The sequence below is a fragment of the Vombatus ursinus genome, unplaced genomic scaffold (genome assembly GCF_900497805.2).
Source record: "Vombatus ursinus unplaced genomic scaffold, bare-nosed wombat genome assembly UNPS02014778.1, whole genome shotgun sequence".
In the NCBI taxonomy this organism is placed as follows: domain Eukaryota; kingdom Metazoa; phylum Chordata; class Mammalia; order Diprotodontia; family Vombatidae; genus Vombatus; species Vombatus ursinus.
Window position 1 is genome coordinate 8,209,467 of NW_020954556.1, and position 24,587 is coordinate 8,234,053.

The 24,587-nt window shown below is 39.8% G+C and overlaps 1 protein-coding gene across 2 annotated transcripts in view; it reads right to left on the minus strand.

The window, feature by feature from the left end:
• Positions 1-206: 206 nt before the first annotated feature.
• IDO2 (indoleamine 2,3-dioxygenase 2) overlaps positions 207-24,587 on the minus strand; it is an 82,229-nt gene continuing 57,848 nt past the window's right edge. For both annotated transcript variants that reach the window (XM_027865496.1, XM_027865494.1), the window contains 4 exons: positions 22,911-23,028; positions 13,316-13,367; positions 7,251-7,399; positions 207-1,662 (listed from right to left, as the gene is read on the minus strand). In XM_027865496.1, coding sequence (XP_027721297.1) covers positions 1,307-1,662; positions 7,251-7,399; positions 13,316-13,367; positions 22,911-23,028 — 675 coding nt within the window. In that variant the 3' untranslated portion in view covers positions 207-1,306. The remainder of the gene's footprint in view (positions 1,663-7,250; positions 7,400-13,315; positions 13,368-22,910; positions 23,029-24,587) is intronic.

Here is a 24,587-nt window from a genome sequence, read left to right on the forward strand (position 1 = left end):
TAGGAGCTCACCCCAGTCTACTATCTGATAGCTGACTATTTTCTCTAATTATTCTTGCAACCTAGGTGCTAAACTATTGTTTCTAGCTGCTGGAAGACAAGTGTTTCTTGAACCCCCTCAAACACAGGGTTGTTGAGAAAATAAAATTAGATAATGGATAGTTATAGCATGAATAATAATAATCAAACCACACTCCTCCCTCTTGGTGGGAGTCTAATTTGACACAGTTTTTATTATGATGATTTGTGTATATGTCGGCATGGCATAACATATACAGCACTGAATTTGGAGTCAGGAGTGACTTGGGTTCAAATATTACTCACTAACTGTGACTCTAACATTAACTGTGGGCAAGATGTGAGTCTCTTTGAGACTTAGTTTCTTCATCAGTAAAATGGGAATAATATTATATGTGCTACCTGCCCTTCCATGATTATTGTGAAGCCCAAATGGGATATACATAAATGGCTTTCCAAACTTGCAAACACTACATACATACATACATACATAAATACTTACATACATATGTGTGTGAGCTGTTCTCTTCATTTCTCCACTAGACAGTAAGCTCTATGAGGTCAGGGATTGAGTTTTGAGAGTTTTTCATCCTCTCCAGTGACTGACATAATGCATTATGCATAGCATTCATTCATTCATTCAAAAATTTTCGTTGAGCACCTGTTGTGTGAAGAACACTATGCCAGCCACTGGGAAATAGACAAAGTTTAAATAATTCAAAATTCAGCAATCTTTTATTAAGCAGTTACTTTGTGAAAGGCCCTGTGACAGATATTGGGAAAACAAAGACGAAAATGCACCAGTTTGGAGCTTGTATTTTAGGATTTTAAAGTGACTGCTGTAATGGCATTGATTGTTTGTTGAATGAATGTTGGATTTTTCTTGTAAAGAAATAGTCAATGTGGCAATCCCACAATATTTTATTTGGTTTGGAATTCTAGACTGAGGGCAGATTTGCTTTGCAGGCAGCACAAAGTAGACATTGTCCATTTTATGCTTATAAATGGGGATGTGTCCAAAATAATATGCTATTAATTAAGCACTACCCAGACAGGGCAGTGTCTTAGGCAAAGGGCAATGCTAATCCTTCTCTCTGATGAGCACCAGCTCTTCACAAAGGAGGACAGGATGTTCCATGGAGCCCAGAACATAGGGTCCCACTGGATTCCTGACAAACCACTTGAGGAGAGGGGCATGAGACAAGTTTAGGCGCTGGACAAGAAATGGAAAAAGGGAGGGAAGATCCTCCCTCCGCCTTTCCTTTGGCCTACCAGAAGTTGGGACAAATTCAATCACTTTGGTCAATGATTCTTGCCAGGGTTGTGTCCCTGACACTTTTCAGAAAACGGAAGACAGTTGTTCCTCCTGTCCCCACCTCTGCCAGTGCCTGAGGTGGTTCCGGAAGGTGGCCCAGGCCCCCATCTTTGGCCTTGGCTGCCCCTGTGAGGATGTACGTGGCCACGATGCTGATGTGGTAACTCCTCAGCTCTGCCAGGGCGGCCACACACTGGTTATAGGCTTCACGCAGTAGGCAGCTCCCAGATGACAAGATGTACTCCCTCAGGGAAGGGGCAGAGCGGACCTCCTCTATGAAGGCCCTGTGGGAAGGAGGCATGTATTCCTGCATTCCGTGCAAGAAGGTAGCTGAAAGAGACCAGAGGAGCAACACATGAGCCAAGTCAAAGGAGAAGAAAGACTTACCTCCTTCCAGACATCACAGCTCTGCCCCCCAATACCTTTCATGAATTATTTACATACTATCATCCCCCCCAAAAGAATATAAGTTCCTTGAGGGTAGGAGCTATTTAATGTTTCTTTGTATACCCAGTGCCTAGAACAGTGCTGGGTATGCAATAGGTACTTAATAAATGCTTGCAGATCGATTGATCACAGATTTAGAGCTAAAAACGACCCAAGAAGTCGTCAAGTCTAAGCTTCTCATTTGACAGGTGAGGAAAGTGAAGTCCAGAGACTCATAAAGTGACTTGTCCACTGTCGCAAAGGTAATTAGTAGCAGGACCAGAATTTGAATCCAGGTCTTTTGATTCTAAATACACAGTTCTTTCCGTTGTCCCATAATGCCTCTCAGATGGCACGGTGGAAAAAGCACTGGACTTGCAGTTACAGAAACTAGCTTCCAGTCTTGGCTGTATCATCCACTAGCCCTGTGACCTTGGAAAAGTCACTTAACTTCTCACTGTTAGTCTTTTCATCATAAAATAGGGATGGTGATACTTCCTTCATTGACTTCATAGCATGGTTATAAAGGAAGTAATTTGTAATCCTTATATACATGTATACATTATACAGATTTACATATATAAATGTAATGGTTCCTCTGATTCATACTCACCTGTTCTACTCTGCTGGAATTCTTTGACTTATGGAGGGGAGATGCATTCAGTATGGCATCTCAGGCCTAATCCTCAACCATCTACCTAACAACATAGAAACTAGAGAGACAGAGGAGCTGTGCAGATGCTCTGACCATCTGTGAAAAGTACCAAGGTGAAATCCTTATGAACAGATGTGATCATGTCTCTCCTCTGCTCCATAGCTCCCTATTGCCTACAAATAGAGTTCTAACTCCCCAGTCTAGCATTCAAGTCTCTTTACGACCTGATGCCACTGTGCCTTTCCAGCTTTAATTTCAATTTCCCCACCTTAGTCTTCCCTCCCCACCCCAAACTCTGTACTACAGCCCGAGTGAACAATTCACCATTCTCCCACCATACCTTCAATGTACATATGAGAAATCAGAGCCCTAGACATCAAATGACTTCAACCAATCACTCAATCAATTAACAAGTACATGCCAATACATGCCCACAAGGAGTAAACAATAGAACAGGATTTGAACTCAGGTCTTCTAACTCTGAAATCAACTGTCAATCCATGATATCATGCTGGGTTCCTTACTATCTGGCCTCACTCTTCATGTCTTCTACCTCCCTCTCAATCTTTAAGCCATGTAATATTTCAGCTTTGGGCAATAGGTGATAGCGTGGTCATAGAATCTGCAAACAGTGGGCTGGAAGGAAGCCTTTCCTATAGAGGAAAGTGATGGCACTTATATTTATCAGGGATTTTAAGAATCCTTCCTGGTAATAATATGATGTAAAATATTAAGAAACACCAATCTAGTAGCAGTTTTTAACCAGGTGTCTATGAACTTGCTTTTATTTTAATATTTTTTTATATTTTCATATTTTCTATATCTTCAATATAATTGATTTCTTTTGTAATCCTATGTATTTTATTTTATGAATTCGAAAACATCATTCTGAGAAGGGACCCATAGACTTTACTCTGGGCTCTCAAAGAGGTCCATCACACACAAAAAAGTTAAACACCCCTGATCCGGAGGTCAGAGTGACACCCTTGTTCATTCAGTTGGTCAGGGATAGAGCTAGGAATTTCGTTCAAGTGTTCTGACTATCCTATCTCTCTCTCTTTCTCTCACTCTCTTTTTTTCCCTTTAGATGAAGTATCAGTGACCTTTTAGGCAAGGTTTGCCGGGGTTATAACTGGTCCCTTTCTTTCTTGCATTACAAGTGATGTTAATATCTCACAGCCACTGTTATGCGTTGTAAAGAATAATGGTTTTGGAGCTGAATTCAAGTCCTAATTCTGCTACTTGCAGACTATGTGATTCTGTGCGACTTTAGGCTTTCTAGGCTTTAGCTTCCTCATCTGTAAAAATGAAGGGGGTGGACAAGATAACTTGTAGGGGCTCTTCAAGAGCCTTGGAATGCATTTACTAACTGTGTGACCCTGGGCAAGTCATTTAACCCTGCTTACCTCAGTTCTTCATCTGTAAAATAAGTTGGAGAAGGAAATCGAAAATCACTCCAGTATCTTTTATTACCCAAATGTGGTCTATGACTAAAATGACCCAACAAAAAAAGGAAACTGGGAAAATTTTTACAGTAAGTTTCTCTAATAAAGCTCTCATTTTTCAAGTATATAGAGAACTGAACCAAAATTATATAAAAAGGAGTCATTTCCCCAACTGATAAATGGTCAAATGATATAAACAGGCAGTTTTCAAGAGGAAAATATCAAAGCTATCAATAATCATATGAAAAAATGTTCTAAATCTCTAATAATTAGAGAAATGCAAAATTAAAACAACCCAGAGACACCACCTCACATCTGTCAGAGTGGCTAACATGACAGAAAAGGAAAATGACAGATGCTGGAAGCCATGTGATAAAATAGTTACACTAGTGCACTATTGGCAGAATTGTGAACTGGTATAACCATTCTGGAGAATAATCTGGAACTATGCTCAAAGGGCTATAAAACTGTGCATGCCCTTTGACCCAGCAATACGGCTCCTAGGTCTATAGCCCAAGGAAATCAAAAAAAAGGGAAAGGATCTACATGTACCAAAATATTTGTTGCAGCCCTTTTTGTAGTGGCAAAGAATTAGAAACTCAGGGAATGCCCATCTATTGGTGAATAGCTGAACGAGCCATAGTATGTGAATATGATAGACTACTATTGTGCTATAAGAAATGATGAAGGGGATAGTTTCCAAAACAACTGGGAAGACCTATATGAACTGATGCAAAATGAAGTGAGCAGAATGAAGAGAACAATGTACATAGTAACAGCAATATATGAGGAAAATCAACTGTGAAAGACTTAGTATATCTGATCAATACAATGATCCACCACAACTCCAAAGGATTCATGCTATAAACTGCTATTCACCTCCAGGTAGAGAACTGATGAACTCAGAGTACAGATAAAAATTTTTCTTTCATTTTTTTCAGCAGATGGCTAATGTGGAAATATGCTTTGCGTGACATAACCCCATGTATACTGAGTATCAGATTTCTTGCGTTCTTAATGGGTAGAGGAAGAGATGGAGGGAGGAAAATAATATGGAACTGAAAATTAAGATAAAATTAAAAAGTAGGGATCAGGTGACCATTTATTAGGGATATCACATGGGGTTTTATGATTCAGAAAGGGTTTGGAATAGATGATTTCTGAGTTCCTTCCTACTGTATAATTCTGTGCTATTCCAAAGAAAAACTAAAAATCCAATACAATGTGGTGCTACTCAAAGATATTTCCTGCAGATGTCTTCCAAACACATCATATGCATATATATATATATATATAGTCCTACTAATATATATATATATATATATATATATATATATATAAGTAGGACTAGTGTGGATCTGGGCTAAGACACTCCAAAGAGCCAGGCCCAATCCCACAGAGAAAGACTAAAGGTTTTTTTTCTTCATGGTTAGGAGGGATCAGAGTTCAGGGCTGGGGCTGAACTCTGTGGTTCTGGCTTCAAGCCTGGATCACTATCTCTTGGTCCAAAATGGCTTTTACTTTTCAGTGTCCCAAGTCGGGGTAAGAGAATAAGCATTTTCTCTCAAACCAGTAAAGAAATTGCAGAATCTCTGTCTTGGAAGGGAACTCAGGGACCATCTAATCTAACCCATCCCAGAACAGAAATGGCCTCTATAATATCCCCAAGTAATCATTCAGCCTCTGCTTGCAGAACTCCATTGATGGGAAAGCCACTATTTCCCAAGGCAGCCACCCGTTCTGCTTTTGGACAGCTTGAAGTGTTAGAAAGTTTTCCTTACAACTAGTTGAAATCTGCCTTTCTGAAACTTCCCCCCTTCACTCCTTATTTCAACAGGCCAAACAGCAAATCTATCCCTCTTCCATACAACAGCTATTATATGTCCCCAAATAATAGCTAGCATTTATATAGTGTTTTACAAATGTTATCTCACTTGACCTTTGTAATAACCCTATGTTGTTGTCATTCAGTCCTTTCAGTCACGTCCTACTCTTCATAACCACATATGGGGGTATTCTTGGCAAAGATACTGGAGCGGTTTGCCATTTCCTTCATTTTACAAATAAGGAAACTGAGGCCAACAGAGTTAAGTGACTTGCCCAGGTCACACAGCTAGGAAGTGTCTGTGGCTGGATTTGAGGTGTGAGTGAGGTCTCCTCACTCCAGGGCTCTATTCACTGCACCATCTAGCTGCCCCAATAACCCTACAAGATAAGTACTATTATTATCCTCATCCTATAGATGAGGCAAACAGAGATTAAGTGACTTTCCCAATATTATATAGCTATTAAATTTCTGAGGCAGGATTTGAACTCAGGTCTTACTGAATCCAAGTCCAACACTTAATCTACTGTACCACCTCACTGCCTTAAATCTCCTCCACTAAATGTATTCAGGTCTTCCTTCAACAGACCCTGATATGGAATGTTTTCCAGTTCCCTGGTGTCCATTCTCTGGATACATTCCAATTTTCCAGCATTCTTCCAAAAATGTGGCTCCCAGATCTGAATACAACATTCCAGATAGAATCTGACTAGGGCAGAGGCAAGCAAAGCTTTTATCTCCATTACTGTAGATACTCTTAATGTGATCCAAGATTACTGGGTTTTGGAGCCTCCATGTCACACCAATGACTGATACAGAGACTGATGTGGGACAGGGAATTAGTGGAGGTTCTCAGACCCATTGGTTCCAGATGTATCAAAGCAATTCTCTCCCCCCATTTCCTCCCTAATTTAGAATGAGGAAACAGCTACTTAGGAACTTCAACCTGAGTCACAGTGAACAGCAGAAAACAGACTATTGCCTTGGGGTTTCCTTGTAATGGGAGCCAGAGGCCTGCCAAGATCAGAATAGATCTTGGCTTGGTGCAAAGATCTTCTGAAGGGCCTTGCTGACTCAAGAGAATGTGGATTTTGTGACGTTTTATCAACTGGAAACTATGTCAGTCCTCTTTCCAAAGCCTCCTTATGGCATGGCAGTGACCCTGGATTCTCAAAAACTATGCCAGTAAAGTTGAAGCTCTGGAAGGTTGTACCAAGCTAAAAACCCAAAATGAGATCACAGATGGAGAATGTGAGAAAGCTATCTGGAGATGGGCCTACCTGGGTGAGCTAAACATGATATTTTGACTCATCCTCTCAGGTGGATTATTTACTGTGGCAATGGCTCACCAGTTGTCCAGTCAAAAATATTTAGTAAGCACCTACTGTGTTACAGGCACTGTATTCAGCACTGGGCTTGTGATCTGCACTGGGTACATATACCTGCCACATTCATGGAATTTGGCTCCTTAAAGTATTGGCCAATCTGTTAAGAAATCTTTGGCAAAAGTGCCCACTGAAATTTTAAATTTTTTTAAAAAAGATCAAATAAAGAGCATCGGACTTACTGCTTTCCTTGCTATGACAAACACCTAATAACTCATCAAATGCATGAAATGATGTGCTCTGAGCTGCACTTCCTCCAGAATATTTCAAAGGCTCTTCTGAGACTCCTTCATATATCAACCCTTCTGCAATTGCTGGGTTATCCTTCCAGCTGAAAAAGAAAATAAGACAGTTTTTTTTCCATGAATTCTATACAATTGGACTGTACAAACATGGAGCAAGTGCCTAGCATATGCAGAGTAAGAGGCATGTAGATAGCATGTAGAGAGCTAGTCTTCATGAAAGGAAGATGTGGATTTGGGTCCTGCATGACATACACCATGAGGGAATTGGAAAGCGGCAAACTTCAGGGTGGTGACCCCTACAATCTCCCGACTAGCTATTCCTTCCAAGTAGTGTTTACACATTATGGAGTCAATGAAGCTAGTTTCCATTCCTGGCTCTGCTCTTCACTACCTTGTATGACTTTAGACAAGTCACTCTCTTTCCCTAGGATTCAGTTACCTCCTCTATAAAATGAAAGGACTTAGTTAATAGATCGATAAGGTACTTTCTATCTTGACATCCCATGATGTCAATTTTCCATCGATTTCAAATGAAAATACATTCCTCCGACAATGGGCTTATCTAATAATATAATGATGAGCGTGGATTTGGACATAAAGGACTTGGGTTCCAAAACCAGCTTCCGCCAAGTTGCATATTCACAGAACAAAAAAGAAAGAAAAAAGAATAAAAAAGAAAAATCACAGAATTTAAGGGTTGGAAGGGAAGTCAGTGGCCAGATAGTCCAAGCCACAAGTAGAAGGAATCCCCATGCTATTCAAGTCAGTAAGTAACCATTGGGTACCTACATGCCTTGCACTATGGAGATATTCTTTCTTTTTTGAAAGAAATGACTAAGACTAGAAGAAGAGAGAACTAGATTGTTAAGTGGTACAGCAGAGCCAAATGGCCAGGTACAAGTCCTGCCTCTTATACCTCCTAGGTCTCTGAGCCTCAGTTTCTTCATTTGTAGTATGACAATAAGTCTTATCCCATTATCTCAGGGCTATTCTGTGGAAAGCATTTTGTAAACCTTGAAAGGCTAGAGATATGAACTACTCTCACCATGAGAATATTTTGAAAGACATGTCAGTCAATCAACAAGTCTTTATTAAGCACTCATTATATGCCAGGCACTGTGCTAATCCTTGGGGGTACAAAGAAAGGCTAGGTGGTACAATAGATAGAGTACTGGGTCTCGAGTCAGGAAAACCTGAGTTCAAATTCAGTCTCAGGTACTTACTAGCCTCTAGTTAGATAATTATCTAACTTCTGTCTGCCTCAGTTTACTCATCTGTAAAATGGATATAATAATAATATCTACCTCCCAGGTAGGTGGGGATAGAATGAAATAATAATTGTAAAGTGTTTTGCAAACCTTAAAGCACTATAGGAATACTAGCTATTATTATTATTAAAGACATGGTTCCTGCCCTCAAGGAGCTCACATTTCAATATTTCAATAGGGGAGACAATATGCAAATAATTTTTTGGACAAAATCAATAAAGTGTAAATGAAAAGTAATCTCAGGGACTTGGGAAGGGGGGGTTAAGTGCTGGGAAAAACCTAAAGAAGATGGAATTTGAACTCAATTCATAGGATCATATCCTTGGAGTTGTAAGAAGTCTAAAGAAGTCATGAAATCCAACCATCTGTTTTACAGATAATGAAACTGAGACCTAGAGAGGTTAAGTCACACCAAGATCACCCCTTAGGCATAAAAAAAGATGTCCTGGGCATGGTGGTTTAATGTGTAGCATGACGGCACACCTGGCACCCTCTACGCATGCCTATAGATGACACACTGGCTGAACCAGCATTTATTTTCCTAGAATGGAACCTAAATTGGAGACTTGAGCAGCCAAGGGAGGGTATCTTGTTCCAAACACTGTTTCTCCCACTATTATGAGACGATTCTAGAAAAGGAGAAACTCAAGAACAACAAAAAGCGTTTGGATTCCTTTAAAGCCTAAGCAGCTGTTTTTGGGAGATCTGAGAGGGAAATAGTTGGTTTATCAAACAATTATTTTTAGCCTTCCTTGGAGCCTATTTATAGCAATCCTAAGAAGCGAATAAATGAAGAGATTAAATATTGAAATGCCACGTTTTTTCACCAGGGTCAATGACCTCCCCAAGATGGTTAATATGAGTGGAAACTGGAGGGGAGGAGCTTCATCTTGTAGCAGAATCTCTCAACTCTTAAAAATAAAATCTTAAAAGAATTCCAACTATAGATAAGATCAGGAATAGAAAAGTAAGGGGAAATTTTGTTATTGAAAGTAAAGATCTTCCTGATTTTTAATATTGTTAAAATGTCTGTATTAGTGGCCATCCATTGTTTTCAATCCAATTCAAAGAACACTCATAGGGCACTTACTGTGTGAAGCATAATGCATTCACCCTGGGGTTAAAAAAAAGATGAAAAAAATGACACAGTTCCTACTTTCCAGGGCTTTACATTCTATAGTAGGGCTATGACATGGACATAAATAAGTATGATAGAGGGTAGAATGTGACTTAAACAAGGAAGAGATTCAAAGTCCTTTAAAAAAATTTGAGGACAAAATTGGGGAAAAGACAACTGGGAAAGGCTTCATGAAGGAGGTGGGAACCCAAACTGTGTGGTTAAAAAAAGTTTACATTACATAGAAAGGAAGAATATACAGAATAATTTGACCAACCATCAATCTTGTTAAAAAATGTCTATTTGTGATTTTGTTAGGCCATACTAAGTGGCAGTTGGGTGGTACAGTGGATAGAGTACTGGGCCTGGAGTGAAGAAGACCCATCTTGAGTTCAAATTTGGCTGCAGACACTTCCTAGCTATGTGACCCTGGGCAAGTCACTTAACCCTGTTTGCCTCGGTTTTCTCATCTATAAAATGAAGGAAATGGCAAACCATTCCAGTATCTTTGTCAAGAAAACCCCAAATGGGGTCACGAAGAGTTGGACACAACTGAAACAATTCAACAGTATTAGGTGGTAAATAGTGGTAAAATCAAAAGCATGGGAGAGCTTGATATTTTTATTAGAAAACAACAACACCTATTGGCTTCCAGGAGGGATTTTTAATCTCCTTTAAAGTCCTCTTTGTGTGAAGTCTTCCCTAATCCTCAACTGGTAGTACTCTCCTCCCCAACTGCCTCAGATTTAACTATTTTGTATGTATTTGTATCGATTCACTTTATACATATGTTACGTGTGTGCATGTGTATAAAATACATTATTATGACACTAAAAATTTGAGAGACATAAGTTTCTGGGTAATCTATCATTTTATTAATAATGCTAGCATTTTATTAATAAAAGAAGTCAATGGTGCTCTCAAATGCCAAAGACCTCTCATGGTGGTGAGCTCTTAATTTATGTGCCTTTGGAAGAGTAGGTGTTTCTGAGGGTGGCAATCAACTCTGATGGTTTGTCAATAAGAAAATGAATATTATAATGAAATGTGGGCTCCTTCTAATGAGGGTCTTGGGGATACCTGGCTTGGATCACTCAAGTCTTGATCAAAGAGACATATCACTTCCATATCACTTGTCTGACAAAAGGGAGAATCCACATTTTTCCCAGACCTGTCTGAGTAAACACAATGAGCAGGAATCTACCCATTTACCTAAACTTGGAATTTCTTTTACTGTCTTTAATTAGATCTTAGCCTGGTCTTTGCCCAAGATTTCCCACACTAGTTGATTTCTGGATGAGGAAGTAAAAAAGGGAAAAAACCTCGATCCTAATTTAATAATTAGTTGTTAAATACAAAAGAGAAATAATTATGTATACATACATGTATATACTTGCTATCATGCTTATGTAGAATATTTACATATGTGTATATATGTGTACATACATCCATATATTTGTGTGATACACACATACACTTATTGTTCCCCTTTCCAATTTAGTTCCTTAAAATTAGGTATTGTTTTGGTTTTTGTACTTTTAACCCCAGAGCCTAGCACGATGGCTGGTATATAGCATTGTTATTGTTCAGTTGTTTCAATCATATCTGACTCTCTGTGACCCCATTTGAAGTTTTCTTGGCAAAGATACTGGAGTGGCTTGCCCTTTCCTTCTCCAACTTATTTTACAGATGAGGAAACTGAGGCAAACAGGGTTAAGTGACTTGCCCAGGGTCACACAGCTAGTAAGTGTCTGGGGCCAGATGTGCACTCAGGAGGTTGTCTTCTTGGTTCCCAACCCAGTGCTCTATCCGCTACTCCACCTAGCTGCCTTGGTACATAGTAGTCAATTAATAAATACTTGTTGATTGATAAATGGATGAAATATGTGCAATGGACTCCCCTTCCCCCATCTCTATCTGCTGAAGTCCATCCTTTCCTTTAGGCCCTCATCAAATGCTAACACTTTCTCAAAGCCTTCCCTGACTTTTCCCTCTTCTCCCAGCCAAAAGTGATCCTTTTCTCCTCTCACAAATGGAATCTCATAGCTTTTCATTTGACTCTCTCCTTTGTAATTCTCAAACCAGCCATTGTATCATAGCCCTTTACAGACGGACCTGATCTGCCCTCCAATTTGTCAGGAAGAAGTGAATCCCATGCATTATCCTTTAATCTCTCACACAAGATCTTGCATAATGTAGGCCCTTTATTAAATAAATGATTATTGAATTAAAGTAAACAAGTTTAGCTCAATCAGCAAATATTTGCCCCTGCATGGGGCAACAACAATCTCATCCTTCATGTTGGTGTCCCCACAACTGAACATAAAGCCTCATTTATTTCTTTTTTCTTTCTTTCTCTTTTTTTTAAGGGGGCCTGTGATTTCATCAGTGTAGACAAGGCCTAGTAAGGGACTTCCTCTGTAATTTATGGTCTTCAGAAAGTTGCCTGAGGTGCTAAGAAATTCAGTAACTTGCCCAAGGTCACACACTCTTTACTCTTGGCAATAAGTCTGGAAAGCTAGGTTGAAGCTAGATTTTGCAGGTCATTAAATATGAAAATGAAGATTCCATATTTCAAACCAGAGGTAATAGGGAGCCACTGAAGCTTCTTGAATAGGAGAGTGATATGGTGTCCACATTAGGAATATTAATTTGGCAACCATGTGGAAGATGGATTGAAGAGTGAAGAACTTGGAGACAGCTTAATAATTGGAGTCCGGGGTCAGGATTTGTCTTGGGCCTTTTTCCCATAAGGCATGTAGACAGAATAATGGAGCCCCCCAAAAAGCTTATCTCAGAGTTTGGGGGAGAAGCAGTGGGACCAACTTTTGAAGGAAATAATTTTTTTTAGTCTTCTCCTGCCACTATTTCCATACTTCTCTCCCATTACCTTTTTTCCTTCTCTCCCAATGCCTTGTCTCCTAGGGCTGCTACCTACTAACTACTCAGAGTTCCCCAAATACCACATACAATCCAGGGTTGCCCTGTCCTCACAGTGCCAAAATAATCTCTCTCTGCTTTCTGCCATTTACCATCAAAAAACCCAGTCCCTCAATGTAAGAGCTCTTAGACAAATGTTAGAGCTGATTGTTAGATGAGTTACGTGCTTAAATTAAGTCATATTTAGTTGTGGATGATTTAGAATTATCTGCATTTTAAGGGAAGTTTATACTTGTTAGATTTCAGAGTGAATAGAAGAGAGATGCTGGGGTGAGGTCTCATTTGGGCTCCTTAAATCCCACTCATAAGCTGTTACATACTCCTCTTACCTGCCCTATTGGGGAAGTAAGATATTGGGGAAAGGGAAAGGATAGGAAAAAATAGAAATAAGAGTGTAAGCTTCTCGCCCTCACTTTTGCAGGACTCAGAAATAGTTCAGAACTCATACAGAGGTCTGTCATGAGAACTCAGAAAGAGTCACTCATTTCTCAGACGTTGCAGTGATTACATAGGCCTGGGACTACAGGCAAAAGAAAATCAAACGTCACTTCTCACCCCAATTCTTCAGCCCTGACTTGGACTCAGACAAGTCCACTGCAATTCCCCTCTCCTCCCCACCTTAATTAGGAAAGTGTTCATGTAGCCTCACACAAGGAAAGCAATTGAGCTGTACTTACCCAGACAGAAAAATCCGGATGGCTGCATAAAATATAGCCGGATCTACGTAATCTAGGGAAACAATCAAAATGTGAACTTTTCTACAGGCCAAAAAAAGAAAGACAGAAGAAGAAGAAGAATGAGAAGAAGAAAGCAATTGGTTACATGTGCAGCAGCTTTATGCTCTCTCAGGCACTTCCTCCATCTGATCTGTACAATGACCTGGAATTAAAATGGCCCAGAGAGGGATGGAATGTTCTCTCCCGCAGTTGCCCTCCGTGGTGTTTGCAGAAATCGTAAACTATTCCATATGCTACCCTGTTCTATTTGTTGTGCTTCCCAACTAAAAAAATTAATTAAAAAAAAATTCCCAAAAGATCAAGGCCCTCTTCTGCCGAATCTTGCTCAAGGACATCATTTTTGTGAGGACAGACTGGCAGCGGGTACACAGGAAAGAATAGAATTTAAAGGAAGGGGGCCCCCATATGGTGTGGTATGAAGAATGCTGGCTTTGTAGGACCTGGCTTCAAATATTTGAAAAAGTCACTTAATTTCCCTGTGCTTAAGTTTCCTCCCTTACAAAATCAGACAATTATCTTACCTTTAAAGTCACTTTTGGTTACAAATTTATGACGCTATCATCCTAAGTTCTTAGGATAGGGAGCCCAAAGTTAGTAATGGCCTGAATCTTGGTATCATAGAATCAACCCCAGAGCTGGAAAGGACCTCAAGTGCCAACTAGTCCAAGCCCCACCCAAATCATTTATCTTTCCAGTAAGATGCCCAACTTGGGATCATCTGGATTCTACCTGAAGACGTCCAATGTCAAGGAACTCACTATCTCCCAAGGCGGTACGTTTCATCTGTGCACAAATGTAGTTTTAGGAGTTTTGCTTTTTCTTTAACCTAACATCTCTTTGTAACTCTTTACTCATTGCTCCTAGTTTCTGACCTCAGGGGCCTAGTTCAAGTCAATCCTTTTTTCACATGACAGCCCTACAAATACAAGAGGTGTTATCTCTAGGGAACAGAAGGCATGAGAGCTGAGACTTCCCACCTCACATTAACAACACGGGAATGCCCGCTGTAATTCGGGGTCCATCTAACTCAAGGGTTCTTAAACTTTATTGGGTCATGAACCCCTTTGAGAGTGTGGTGAAGCCCCTTCTCAGAATAAGGTTTTTAATTGTGTAAAAGAAAATATATAGGATTATAAAGGAAATCAAAGGCTAGTGAAAAGACATATATATATATATATATATTTTTTTTTTTTTTTCCACATCCAAATTAATAAGCACCTTGAACTCTATCCATAGACCCCTTGGAGGTTGGTGGACTACAGGTTAAGAACCCTTAAATTGTTACTGAATATTCTCTTGCCAAAAGAAGTCCAAAAGGAACATTACTTTGGGAGGGCCTGATTGTTCTCTCAGATGTCAACCTTAAGAGACAATGATGTGGCCCATCTCCATTTATGACTCTATCATTCATACATTTGTTCAAAGCTTTTTTTGAATTCTTTTCTGTTTCCAAGGAGTACCAACCCTTGGGGGTTCTATAAAATGATTATCTACTGTGTGAAGTTGTGCTTGCTGTTTGTTGTCCTAAACTCCAATGAATTAATTCAGTTCAATAGACCAAATATGGGTGAAGAGGACAGGGCCTAGGCAAAACTGTAAAGGCAAATTTTGTTCTTTCTAGTTCCACCCCATCATCCTCCTTATTCCTCTATGCTTCTTATCCCTTCAGAGAATCCTACAATTCAAGTGCCTAATGCCTGATTCTGTCCCCTGGCTGCCGAGGGCACAAAGCAACAACAATAATAATAGCTATTTTTAAAAATAATACTTGCAAGCTTATGGAAAGCTTTCCTTACAATAATCCTATAAGGTGGGAAGTGCCAGTGTTATCAAGTATCATTCTACAGATGAAAAAACTGAGGCTCAGAGGCAAAATAAATTGCCCCAAATAACCTAGCTAATGAGTATTAGAATTGAGATTTGAATCCAAGTCTCAGGACTCCTGGCCTAGAGCCCCAGAATTATAGCCTACCCCGACCTTGTACTCCCTGGCAAGAACCAGTTTCAGGTCTTTCTCTACTGGCTTGCACCCCTGAATTTTACCATCCTGGTGTCCCATTCCCTTAGATATCCATACCCCATCCTGGATGATGAAAGCTTAATCTGATACATTCTGTTTCATCTGTAAAGTAAGGATAATGATAGCCCGTATCTCCTAGGGTTGTTATGAGGATCAAATAATAAAACATATGCAAAACACTATGCAAACTCCAAAGTGTCATATAAATGCTAACTACTATTCTAGCTGTTATCATTATTAGACTAATTTGAAGTACAGTGTTAATGGCCGATAATGGCTTAATCAGTTATTCCCTGAAGAGAATATAGTCACAATGTTAACAGATACAAAAATCGCAAAATGGCCAAATTAAAAGAGAGCTCACAAAGCATCTAATCCAACAAGTAGCTGAGCAGAGATTCCTTCTGCAACAAAAAAAACCTCCAGTGATGGGGAACTTACTACCTCTTAAGGCAACAAACTCAGAATACTTTTGGACTGCACTCATTTTTTTTTTTTTTTTTGTGATTTGAAATCTGCATATCCCTCATTGCCTTAAGTCAAAAGACTGACAACAAGGGAAATTTCAGTCAAGTTGGTGGGGAAGATATTTTAGGAATAGTGGAGGTCAAAAGAAAAGACCATTTTGCATACCTCAAATCAAACTCCATAGAGGATATTTTTGCTGCCTCTTTGGAAAGCCAACCCTCTTGGTGAAGAAAGAAAATATGTTTTGAACTGATGCCCAATCTTGGAACTACTGAGAGAGAGCTTGAGAGCTAAGGGTGGGGTAAAGGAGGGAGCTCTGCTACAAGCCAGATAGATTAGCCTGTGCAGGGGACAGTGTCCAAGAGAAGGATTAATTTAATCCTCCTCATCTCTGCATACTAGAATAGGGAGGTGGCCCCAGAGAGTAAGGAATCTACTGGGGCAGGAGAGCCCAGGAACAGCTGGGGTCCAATTCCACATCTTCAAACAATGTTTTGGGGATGCAAGAAGGCTCAGAACACAAGGCTAAGCAGATTTCCCATCAAATTTTAAACCAGTGTAGATTTCTAGAGAAATTTAATTCATCTGTTTTTTATTAATTTACACTCAGCTCATCAAAATGTTATGTTGCAAGAATTATTTGATGTCTGGAAAGCCTGAGGAAATTTGCTTTGTAAAAATTATTATTATTTAAATATTTGCTTTGTAGTGGAGAGTTTCCTTTAATCAAAGCAAAACTCAGACAATATCTGCTTTGGGCCAAACTCTACACCCACAAGCCCACCCCAATCTTCAGTGTTTTCAGGCCATAATCTCACGGTTCATGATATTCATGGTCTGGAAAGCTCTATAATCTTTATTATTACCATGAATGGATGAAGTTTTGGAGGGAGATGTTCTTCTCCCAGGCTTGTGGCCTCATATGCTACGATTATGTGATCTCCTGCCTCTGACAAGTCAACGTGATTGAATTCTCCTTGTCTCCTAATTCTCCCTCATTCTCACACACACACACACACACACACACAACCACCATGGCCAATTCTACCTCTGTGGCGTTACTCATATTGCTTGCCTCACCTAGAAAGCTCTTTTCTTCTTCCTTGCTTATTCAAATCTGACTCCTCCTTAAAGTCCAGCCAATGTCCTATTTCCTTCCCCCATCTTCACTCTTCATTTCTCTTCTCCAGTCTCCTATAGCACTAGTCATCTAATGCCATATAATTTGCCCCTTTCATGGAGCACGAATACAGAGCAACCAAATATCCTGATTTTCCCTCCTGTGTGAAGAGCTAGAGTGGACAAAAGGTGGATTTTTTTACATCAATGTAAAAATGAATGACTTGTTTGGAGCAAAGAATAATTGTGAAATTTTCTGTGACGTTAAACAGATCTACGTATGGTTAACTTGATACATTAAAAGAAGATTACGAGAATCAGGTAATGCCAAGAACTAGGGTTTCTGCCTTGCAATGTTTTAAAGAAAGCAATAACGGTCTGTATTTATTTAGCACTTTATAGTTCATAAAGCTTGTTCTGCTTAAGAGAAGCCCATTCTTCATGTTTGCCCTTTGCAAATAATATTATCACCATTTTATAGGTGAATAATAATAATAACTGACATTTGCACAGCATTTTAAGGTTTGCAAATTGCTTTCCATGCATTCTTTCATGTGTTCCTCTCAGCAGCCCTGCTAACTTGTACTGCATTTATTATTATCCCTTTATTACCTATGAGAAGAATGAGGCTCAGAGCTGTTGAGAGACTTGTCAAAGGTCACACAGGTGGTGTTAAAAGAGGAATTTAAGCCCAGATCTCTTTTATCTCCAGGTTCAACACTACACTCTGCTCAGAGACCTTCAGTGACTGACCAAATGTGTAGTCACACGCGTAGTGTTCTATGAAGTTTGGATTCAAACAAAGGGCTGCACCTGAGGACCTAGAGGGTCATATGTGGCATTGAGGTCACAGGTTCCCCACCCCTGCACTCAACCAATGCAAACATAAGAACAGATTACAACTTGCTTTGTGCAAAGTGGCCATTAATAGGGAGAATGGTGGCCGATTGGTTCAATTTGGAGAAGAAAACAGGGCTAATCTGAAAGAAATCTAGAGCACAGGGAAAGCTTGGGCAAAGAGGAAAGGGCATTTTGTTGTTTAGTCATTTTTCAGCCATGTCTGACTCTTCATGACCCCTTTTGACATTTTCTTGGGAAAGATACAGGAGTAGTTTGCCATTTCCTTCTGCAGCTCATTTTACAGGTAAAGAAACTGAGGCGAATAGGTAAGTGACTTGCCCAGGGTCACCCAGCTAATAAGTGTCTGAGGCAGAATTTGAACTCTTCCTGACTTCAGGCCCAGTACTCTATCCATTGAGCCACAAGGACTCCTCTCAAAAGTTATAGAGGAACCCAATATTTCTTTCTTTGACAAATCAACGGCATTCTTCATTAAAAAGGTAGCCCCACAGAGTAAGTCAAACAGACAAATTAGATAGATCCTCTGAAGCACTGGTAAGATTATATGTGATGCAAAGAAATAAACCATCCTCGAATGCGTGGCTTCAGTGTGCTTCCTGTGTAACAGTTTTTGGCCAAAATGGTATTTTGTGATGATCCACTACGTCACCCTATTTGTGGCATAATGAATAGAGTGTTTGACTTGGAGTCAGAAAGACCTGAGTTCAAATTGAGTCTCAGATACTCATTAGCTGTGTGACCCAGGATAGGTACCGAGATTTCTCATCCTCAGTTTCTTCAACTATAAAATGAGGATAATAATAGGATCCACCTCCTGGGATTATTATGAGGATTAAGTGAAATTATCCTTGTAAAGTGTTTTGCAGACTTTGAGGAGTTACATACATTCTTTTATTATTTGTAAGCCACGGTGGACAAAGCCATGAACTTGGAGTTGGAAGATCTGAGTTTGATTCCTCCCTCTGCCATTTATCAGCTGTGTGACCATGGGGAAGGTCACAACCTCTTCAGTAGGGGGGTGACTAGAGCTCTGGTCCAACTCCCCGATTTTGCAGTGTAGGAAACTGAGGCCCCAAGAACTCAAACTTTAGACTGTAAATCCAATCCTCCTTCCATTACACTTGGAATGCACTCCCAATTTACCTCCACCTCTTAGAATTCCTTGTTTCCTTCCAATCTTTGCTCTAGCTACAACACCCATCACAGAAAGCCTTTCCTGATCCCCCCAGCTACTGATGCCCCCCAAATTATGCTGAATTTATTGATTTTAAATATGATTTATATATACATATTACCCACATGTTGTCTCTCCCTCCCCTCCCCCCACCTGAACGTAAACTCCTTGAGGACAGGGACGGGTTCGTTTTTTGTCTTTTTTATTTCCAGCACCTACTATGGTGCCTGGCACATGATAGGTGTTTTATAATGCTTTCTGACTGATCATTCAATTGATCTAAGGTTCCTTCTAGTTCTAGGCCTATGATTATAGCCCAGTGCATGGCACATAGGAGGTATTAAATCAATGTTAATTGACTGACGTCTGAGACTCTGTGCAGGAGGGAACAGGGGTAGAAGTGCACAGTGAGGTGACAGTAGTCACACATTCCACTGAAGTAGGGCTTTCATCCATTACCACACATAGCAACCCCCTCCTATATTTGTACCTATGATCTAACTGATTCAGAGTCAGTGGCGCTGTTATTCTGCAGCCAAGACATCTTGCACAGAACTTCATACTTTGACCCTTATACTCTGACCCTGCAGTGTCTGTGGTCCCCTCCTCAAATGAATCATCGTGTGACTTTGTTTCTGAGTTGGACTCTTAGAGAGGAACAACTTCTTAGGAGAATTTGGACCTCTTCAGGTGGGAGAGGCCCCCAAGTCTGTCACTCTCAGTAGGAAGCAGGAAGAAAGGGATGAAAGAAAACTTGTCTAAGCTGATCAAGTTACCAGGATGCTGATAAGAGCTCTTCCAGACTAGATTACTTGGGTTTTCATCTCAGAACATTGATATATCTTTGAGATCTCCAGGTGCCTCCAAGAAGTGGGAAAGAAGATGGTACCCTGTCAAGTGATCATATGTCTATGTAGATAAAGAAAGGATGGCAATGGGGCAGCTAGGTGGTACAATGGATAGAGCACTAGCCCTGGAGTCAAGTGGACCTGAGTTCAGATTTGACATCAGATATTTACTAGCCGTGTGACCTTGGGCAAGTTGCTTAACCCTTATTGCCTTAAAAAAAAAAAAGTTGGGGCAGCGAGGTGACACCGGCCCTGGAGTCAGGAGGACCTGAGTTCAAATCCGGCCTCAGATACTTACTAGCTAGCTGTGTGATCCTGGGCAAGTCATTTAACCCTCATTGCTTAAAAAAAAAAAGCATGGCACTCTAAACCTGGAGTCAGAAGACCTGGATTCAAATCATGGCTCCACCATTCATTATATTAATAGTGCACTATGAATGAGGTACTTGAAGCTCTCAGCCTCAATTTTTTTACATGTGAAATGGGGATGACCAACTTTGCTGTGACAAAGCATTCTATAAGTTATAGTTAAATAATGTGAACTTTTTCATAGCACTGCATTTCAAATTTGCTTTTCTGAAACATTGCTTATAATACCAGAGATAGGCTCCTGACAAGTAATGGAGCAAATCTAGAAAGAAAATGTTTAGCAGGAAATTTAGCAAACTCATCAGGAAAGATTTACATTGAAGTTTGAAATTAGGAGAAAAAAAAAACAGAAAACATTGAAACCTGATGATATAGAGACCAATACATACAATATAGCTAGCAAGTTGTATCATGGTGAAAGGGGTAGCCAATAATTTGCAGGTGTAAATAACTTAAGAGTTCAGAAACAGTCTGAGGCATAGAATATTGGTAACAAGTAATGTTACCTTGAAATATTAATATAAGGCGGCAAATGCCATCTCATAGATGTAACTGACTTGGTATGGTAGGACGCATGACTGAAACAGGGCAATGGAGAGGAGTATATCATGTTTGAAAGAAACAGAGCAAATAGAAAGAAAAAGTAAAACTGTATCACAGGTAGATATATGCTCATCTGGAAATCTACAAGCCTGAGGCTGGCACAGTTGAATGGTGAGGATAAAAGGAGACAGAAGCAAAAGTGATAAAACTATGAGAGTTCTGTTGTAGATAGCTCAGTCAGATGAAGGTGGTAGATAATGCTTCCCTAATATAGACCATAAAGCTGACAAGGAGGTAAAATGCACTTGTTTTAAAGGGACATATCAACTATTTGGGCATTTTTAATGTCTAAATTTAATTTGAATTAAACAATATTAATGGTAACAACAAATTAAGCAACAAATTTAATTCAGTTCAATGAACATTTTAAAGTACCTACAATGTGTAAGTAACTGTGCTAGGAGATGGTAGTATCATTCTACTAAAAGCAGATACTTTAATACTAAAAGCAGAACCTCTGAAAAATTCTTGACAACTTCATAGTTCAGGCAGTAGAGAAAATAATGCTACTTGACTTAATTCTGACCAACAAGGAAGAACTAATTGTTGCTACAGAAATAAAAAGAACCTGAGTCATTTTGGAATTTGTAATGCTAAAGGGAGGGAACTCTGAGTAAAACCAATCACTCAAGGCATGAGCATCTTTGGGCAACAATATTTATCAACCACATATGCACCCAATGTAGTATATCATGAATCAGTGGAAAAAACCCAAGATTTTGAGTTAGGACATCTATTTTCTTCCATATGGCTTTGGGCAAGACATTTAACTCCTTTCTGAACCTCACTGTCCTCTTGTATAAAATGCAGATAAGAAAATTTATGCTTCCTATCCCAGAAGGGTTATAGAGAGCAAAGCACTTCATAAACCTTGAAGTGCTATAGGAATATGAATCAATCAGCTGGCAAGCATTTATTAAGCACCTCTTAATACTGGGCATTGCACTACGCTCTAGAGATACATACAAAACCAAAAGTGAATTATTATTGATGTCAAAAAGTGTCACAAAACAGAAAGACTTATCAGGAGAAGCAAATAAGGATTGCAAAACAGATTAAATAACACAGAGGTTCATTCAAAACAAAACATCCATTTCCTAGAATCAGGACAGAAATGCAAGATGAAAAGAGAGGCATGACTTTGGAAAATGCTCCATCCATCCTTCTTCCTTCACACAATCTCTTTTTCCAGAAGCTCTTAGCCCCTAGGAGAAGCATTATCTTGGAAAACTTCCTTTGGGGAAAAACAATCTTTTCTCTTTTCTAACATCTCATCCTTTCTCCATTCCCACCTTCTTTATTACAGTAGGTACCAGGTGTATTTCCAAGGTTCTCCTCCCTTCCAAAACCAACTTAATTAGTAAACAGAATAGGCAGCTCCCTAATGTGACTTGAGAAGTAACATGAAGCTCCTAAAAAGTATTGCATCCAAGCTCAGTGTTATCAGGATGCTTGGAATCATATTATTAGTATCACACTGTTCTCCAATGCAGAATATCTTACAACTTTAAATGTCTGTTGTTAAAATATAAATGTCTCATGGGAAGAATGATACCTCCCTCTCCATTTTCATCTTACTCCTTTGGGGAGGATTATGATTATAACAACCAATGGATGTTGGGTAGTATAGTATGAAAAAATAATTGGTCCTGAAGTCAGGAGACCTGGGTTCAAATCCTGTCACTGACACTTAGCTAGTTATATCACCTTAGGCAAGTCATTTAACTTCTCTGAGACTCGGTTTCCTTATTTTTAATACAGGGACAATAATACTTACATGACCCATGTGACAGGATTTTTATAAGGAAAATGTTTCTATACCTTGAAATGCTATAGAAATAGTGGTTGTTTATATGATATGAGTAAGGTTTTTGGAAACAGGACCCAGGAGAGACACATTCAATATGAGGATGGGGGGAGAGAAATACTCATAAGCCAAGGCCACATTTCACTTGCCTCACTATTTTGTTGAGGCCTGACTCCATTATCCATCATTAATATTTTTTCAAGTTATCTTTTTTACTGGACAAAATCTGGGATCTTGAATGATCTCAAAATTGATCATGCACGTACCATGCATCTGTCTCAAGGCTTTGGTCATCTCGGCAATGGATGTCTTCAGCTTCTTCAAGGCCTGGAGTAGGTCATCGTCACTGGACTGGAGGACTGAATTTATGGCCTGAGCCAGTGCCTGAGGGACAGATGGTGGTAAAGGACACATCTTGAGGGTTTGGGTAAAGTTGCTAGGGGCCCCCATAGCATCCCCTCTATCTGATTCCCTGCCTTGTATCCTGCTTAGGTGCTGAGATCCATCCTGCATCTACATCAAGATATCCCTACAAACCCACTGGTAGCCCATCTATGTTGAGGGCGTTTCTGAGAGGCAGCATGAATTTGAATCAGAAGGCCTAAATTCCACTCTCAAATCTAACACTTCCTAGCTGCATAATTGCAGGAAGTCAATGGTGGGAGGTGGGAAAGATGTACATGAGCATCTGCTCTCCAAAAATCTGGCCCTGGGGGAGGCATTATCTCTTCACTTTTTAGAAGAATGGGTCCAGACTCTCCAGAGAACCGACACCCTCCAGGAAACCCTTTCTCCTTCAGTCAAAAGGTTGCAGTTCAGGAATTGCCAGCCTCTTGGATGTGAGGTTCCCCTTTCCTTAGCTTGTCTCTGTCAATATTGGCAGCTGTGTCCTCTACCAGAAACCTTGTCTAGTATGAAGGTTTAAACCTGCCATTACGAACTTTGTAGTTAAGTACTCTGTGCTCCATAGCACCATCTTCTGGTGCATCAGGGCCCTCCTCTAAGGATAGGAATGAGAACACTTACAACTGCAACGTGCCTCTGCTTTATTACATGGAACACAAGGTGCCTATGCTAACTCTAGTGCCATCTCCTACAAGAGGGGGCCACTCTTCATTCACCCAGTGCTTAGGGTATTCTTCAGCCAAAACTGGCTTATAGGTTTTGTAATTCTTGAACAGCACCTCCCAGCTTCTTGGGAATAAGAGCCTCTTGCATGTGGCTTCATTCCAAGAAAAGCACCAAGGAATTGATGCACAAAATAAGGGCATAAAAGAAGAAAATAAGGCAGGACAGCATAAAGAATACTGGCTCTGGAGTGAGAGGACCTGAGTTCAAATCCTACCTCTGATAATTGCTACCTGTATGACATCTTGCAAATTTCTTAGCCTTCTTATGCTTCTGTTTCCTCAGCTGTAAAATAAGGGCATTGAACCAAATGGCTTCTTCCCATTCCAGAACTCTGATCCCATTCTTGCCCTTTCCTCTTTATTATTTCCATGCTTTATTAGGACAGTATAAATATAAACGGGAAAGGAATTGCCTCTCCAGCAATCCAAAGCTCCTTTCCCTTCTGGGGAAGTTGAGAGTCTCTGCGAGTCCCTTGGATAATAGTGAAATTCAATGAAAAGTTGGTCAGGGTGGGAGGAAGGATTAGAATCTCTTCTTCATAATCCAGTTTTATTTTCCTTTCCAAGGCAGTCTAAACCACAAGACAATATTTTGATTATAAGGGAGTAACTTAGGGAGAATATGGCACTTGTAGGAAGAGGAAAATTACATTAAGTGTTTACAGGTGATTGTGAATCATTTATATGCTTTCTGTAGGTTCTGTGGGAGTGATAGAAAAGTTGTCCTTACCTAATATCCTTCTTTACCTTGAGTATTTATAGAACTAGAGACTCTTTTACCCCTATCTGTGGAGGACTAGATACAAATTATAT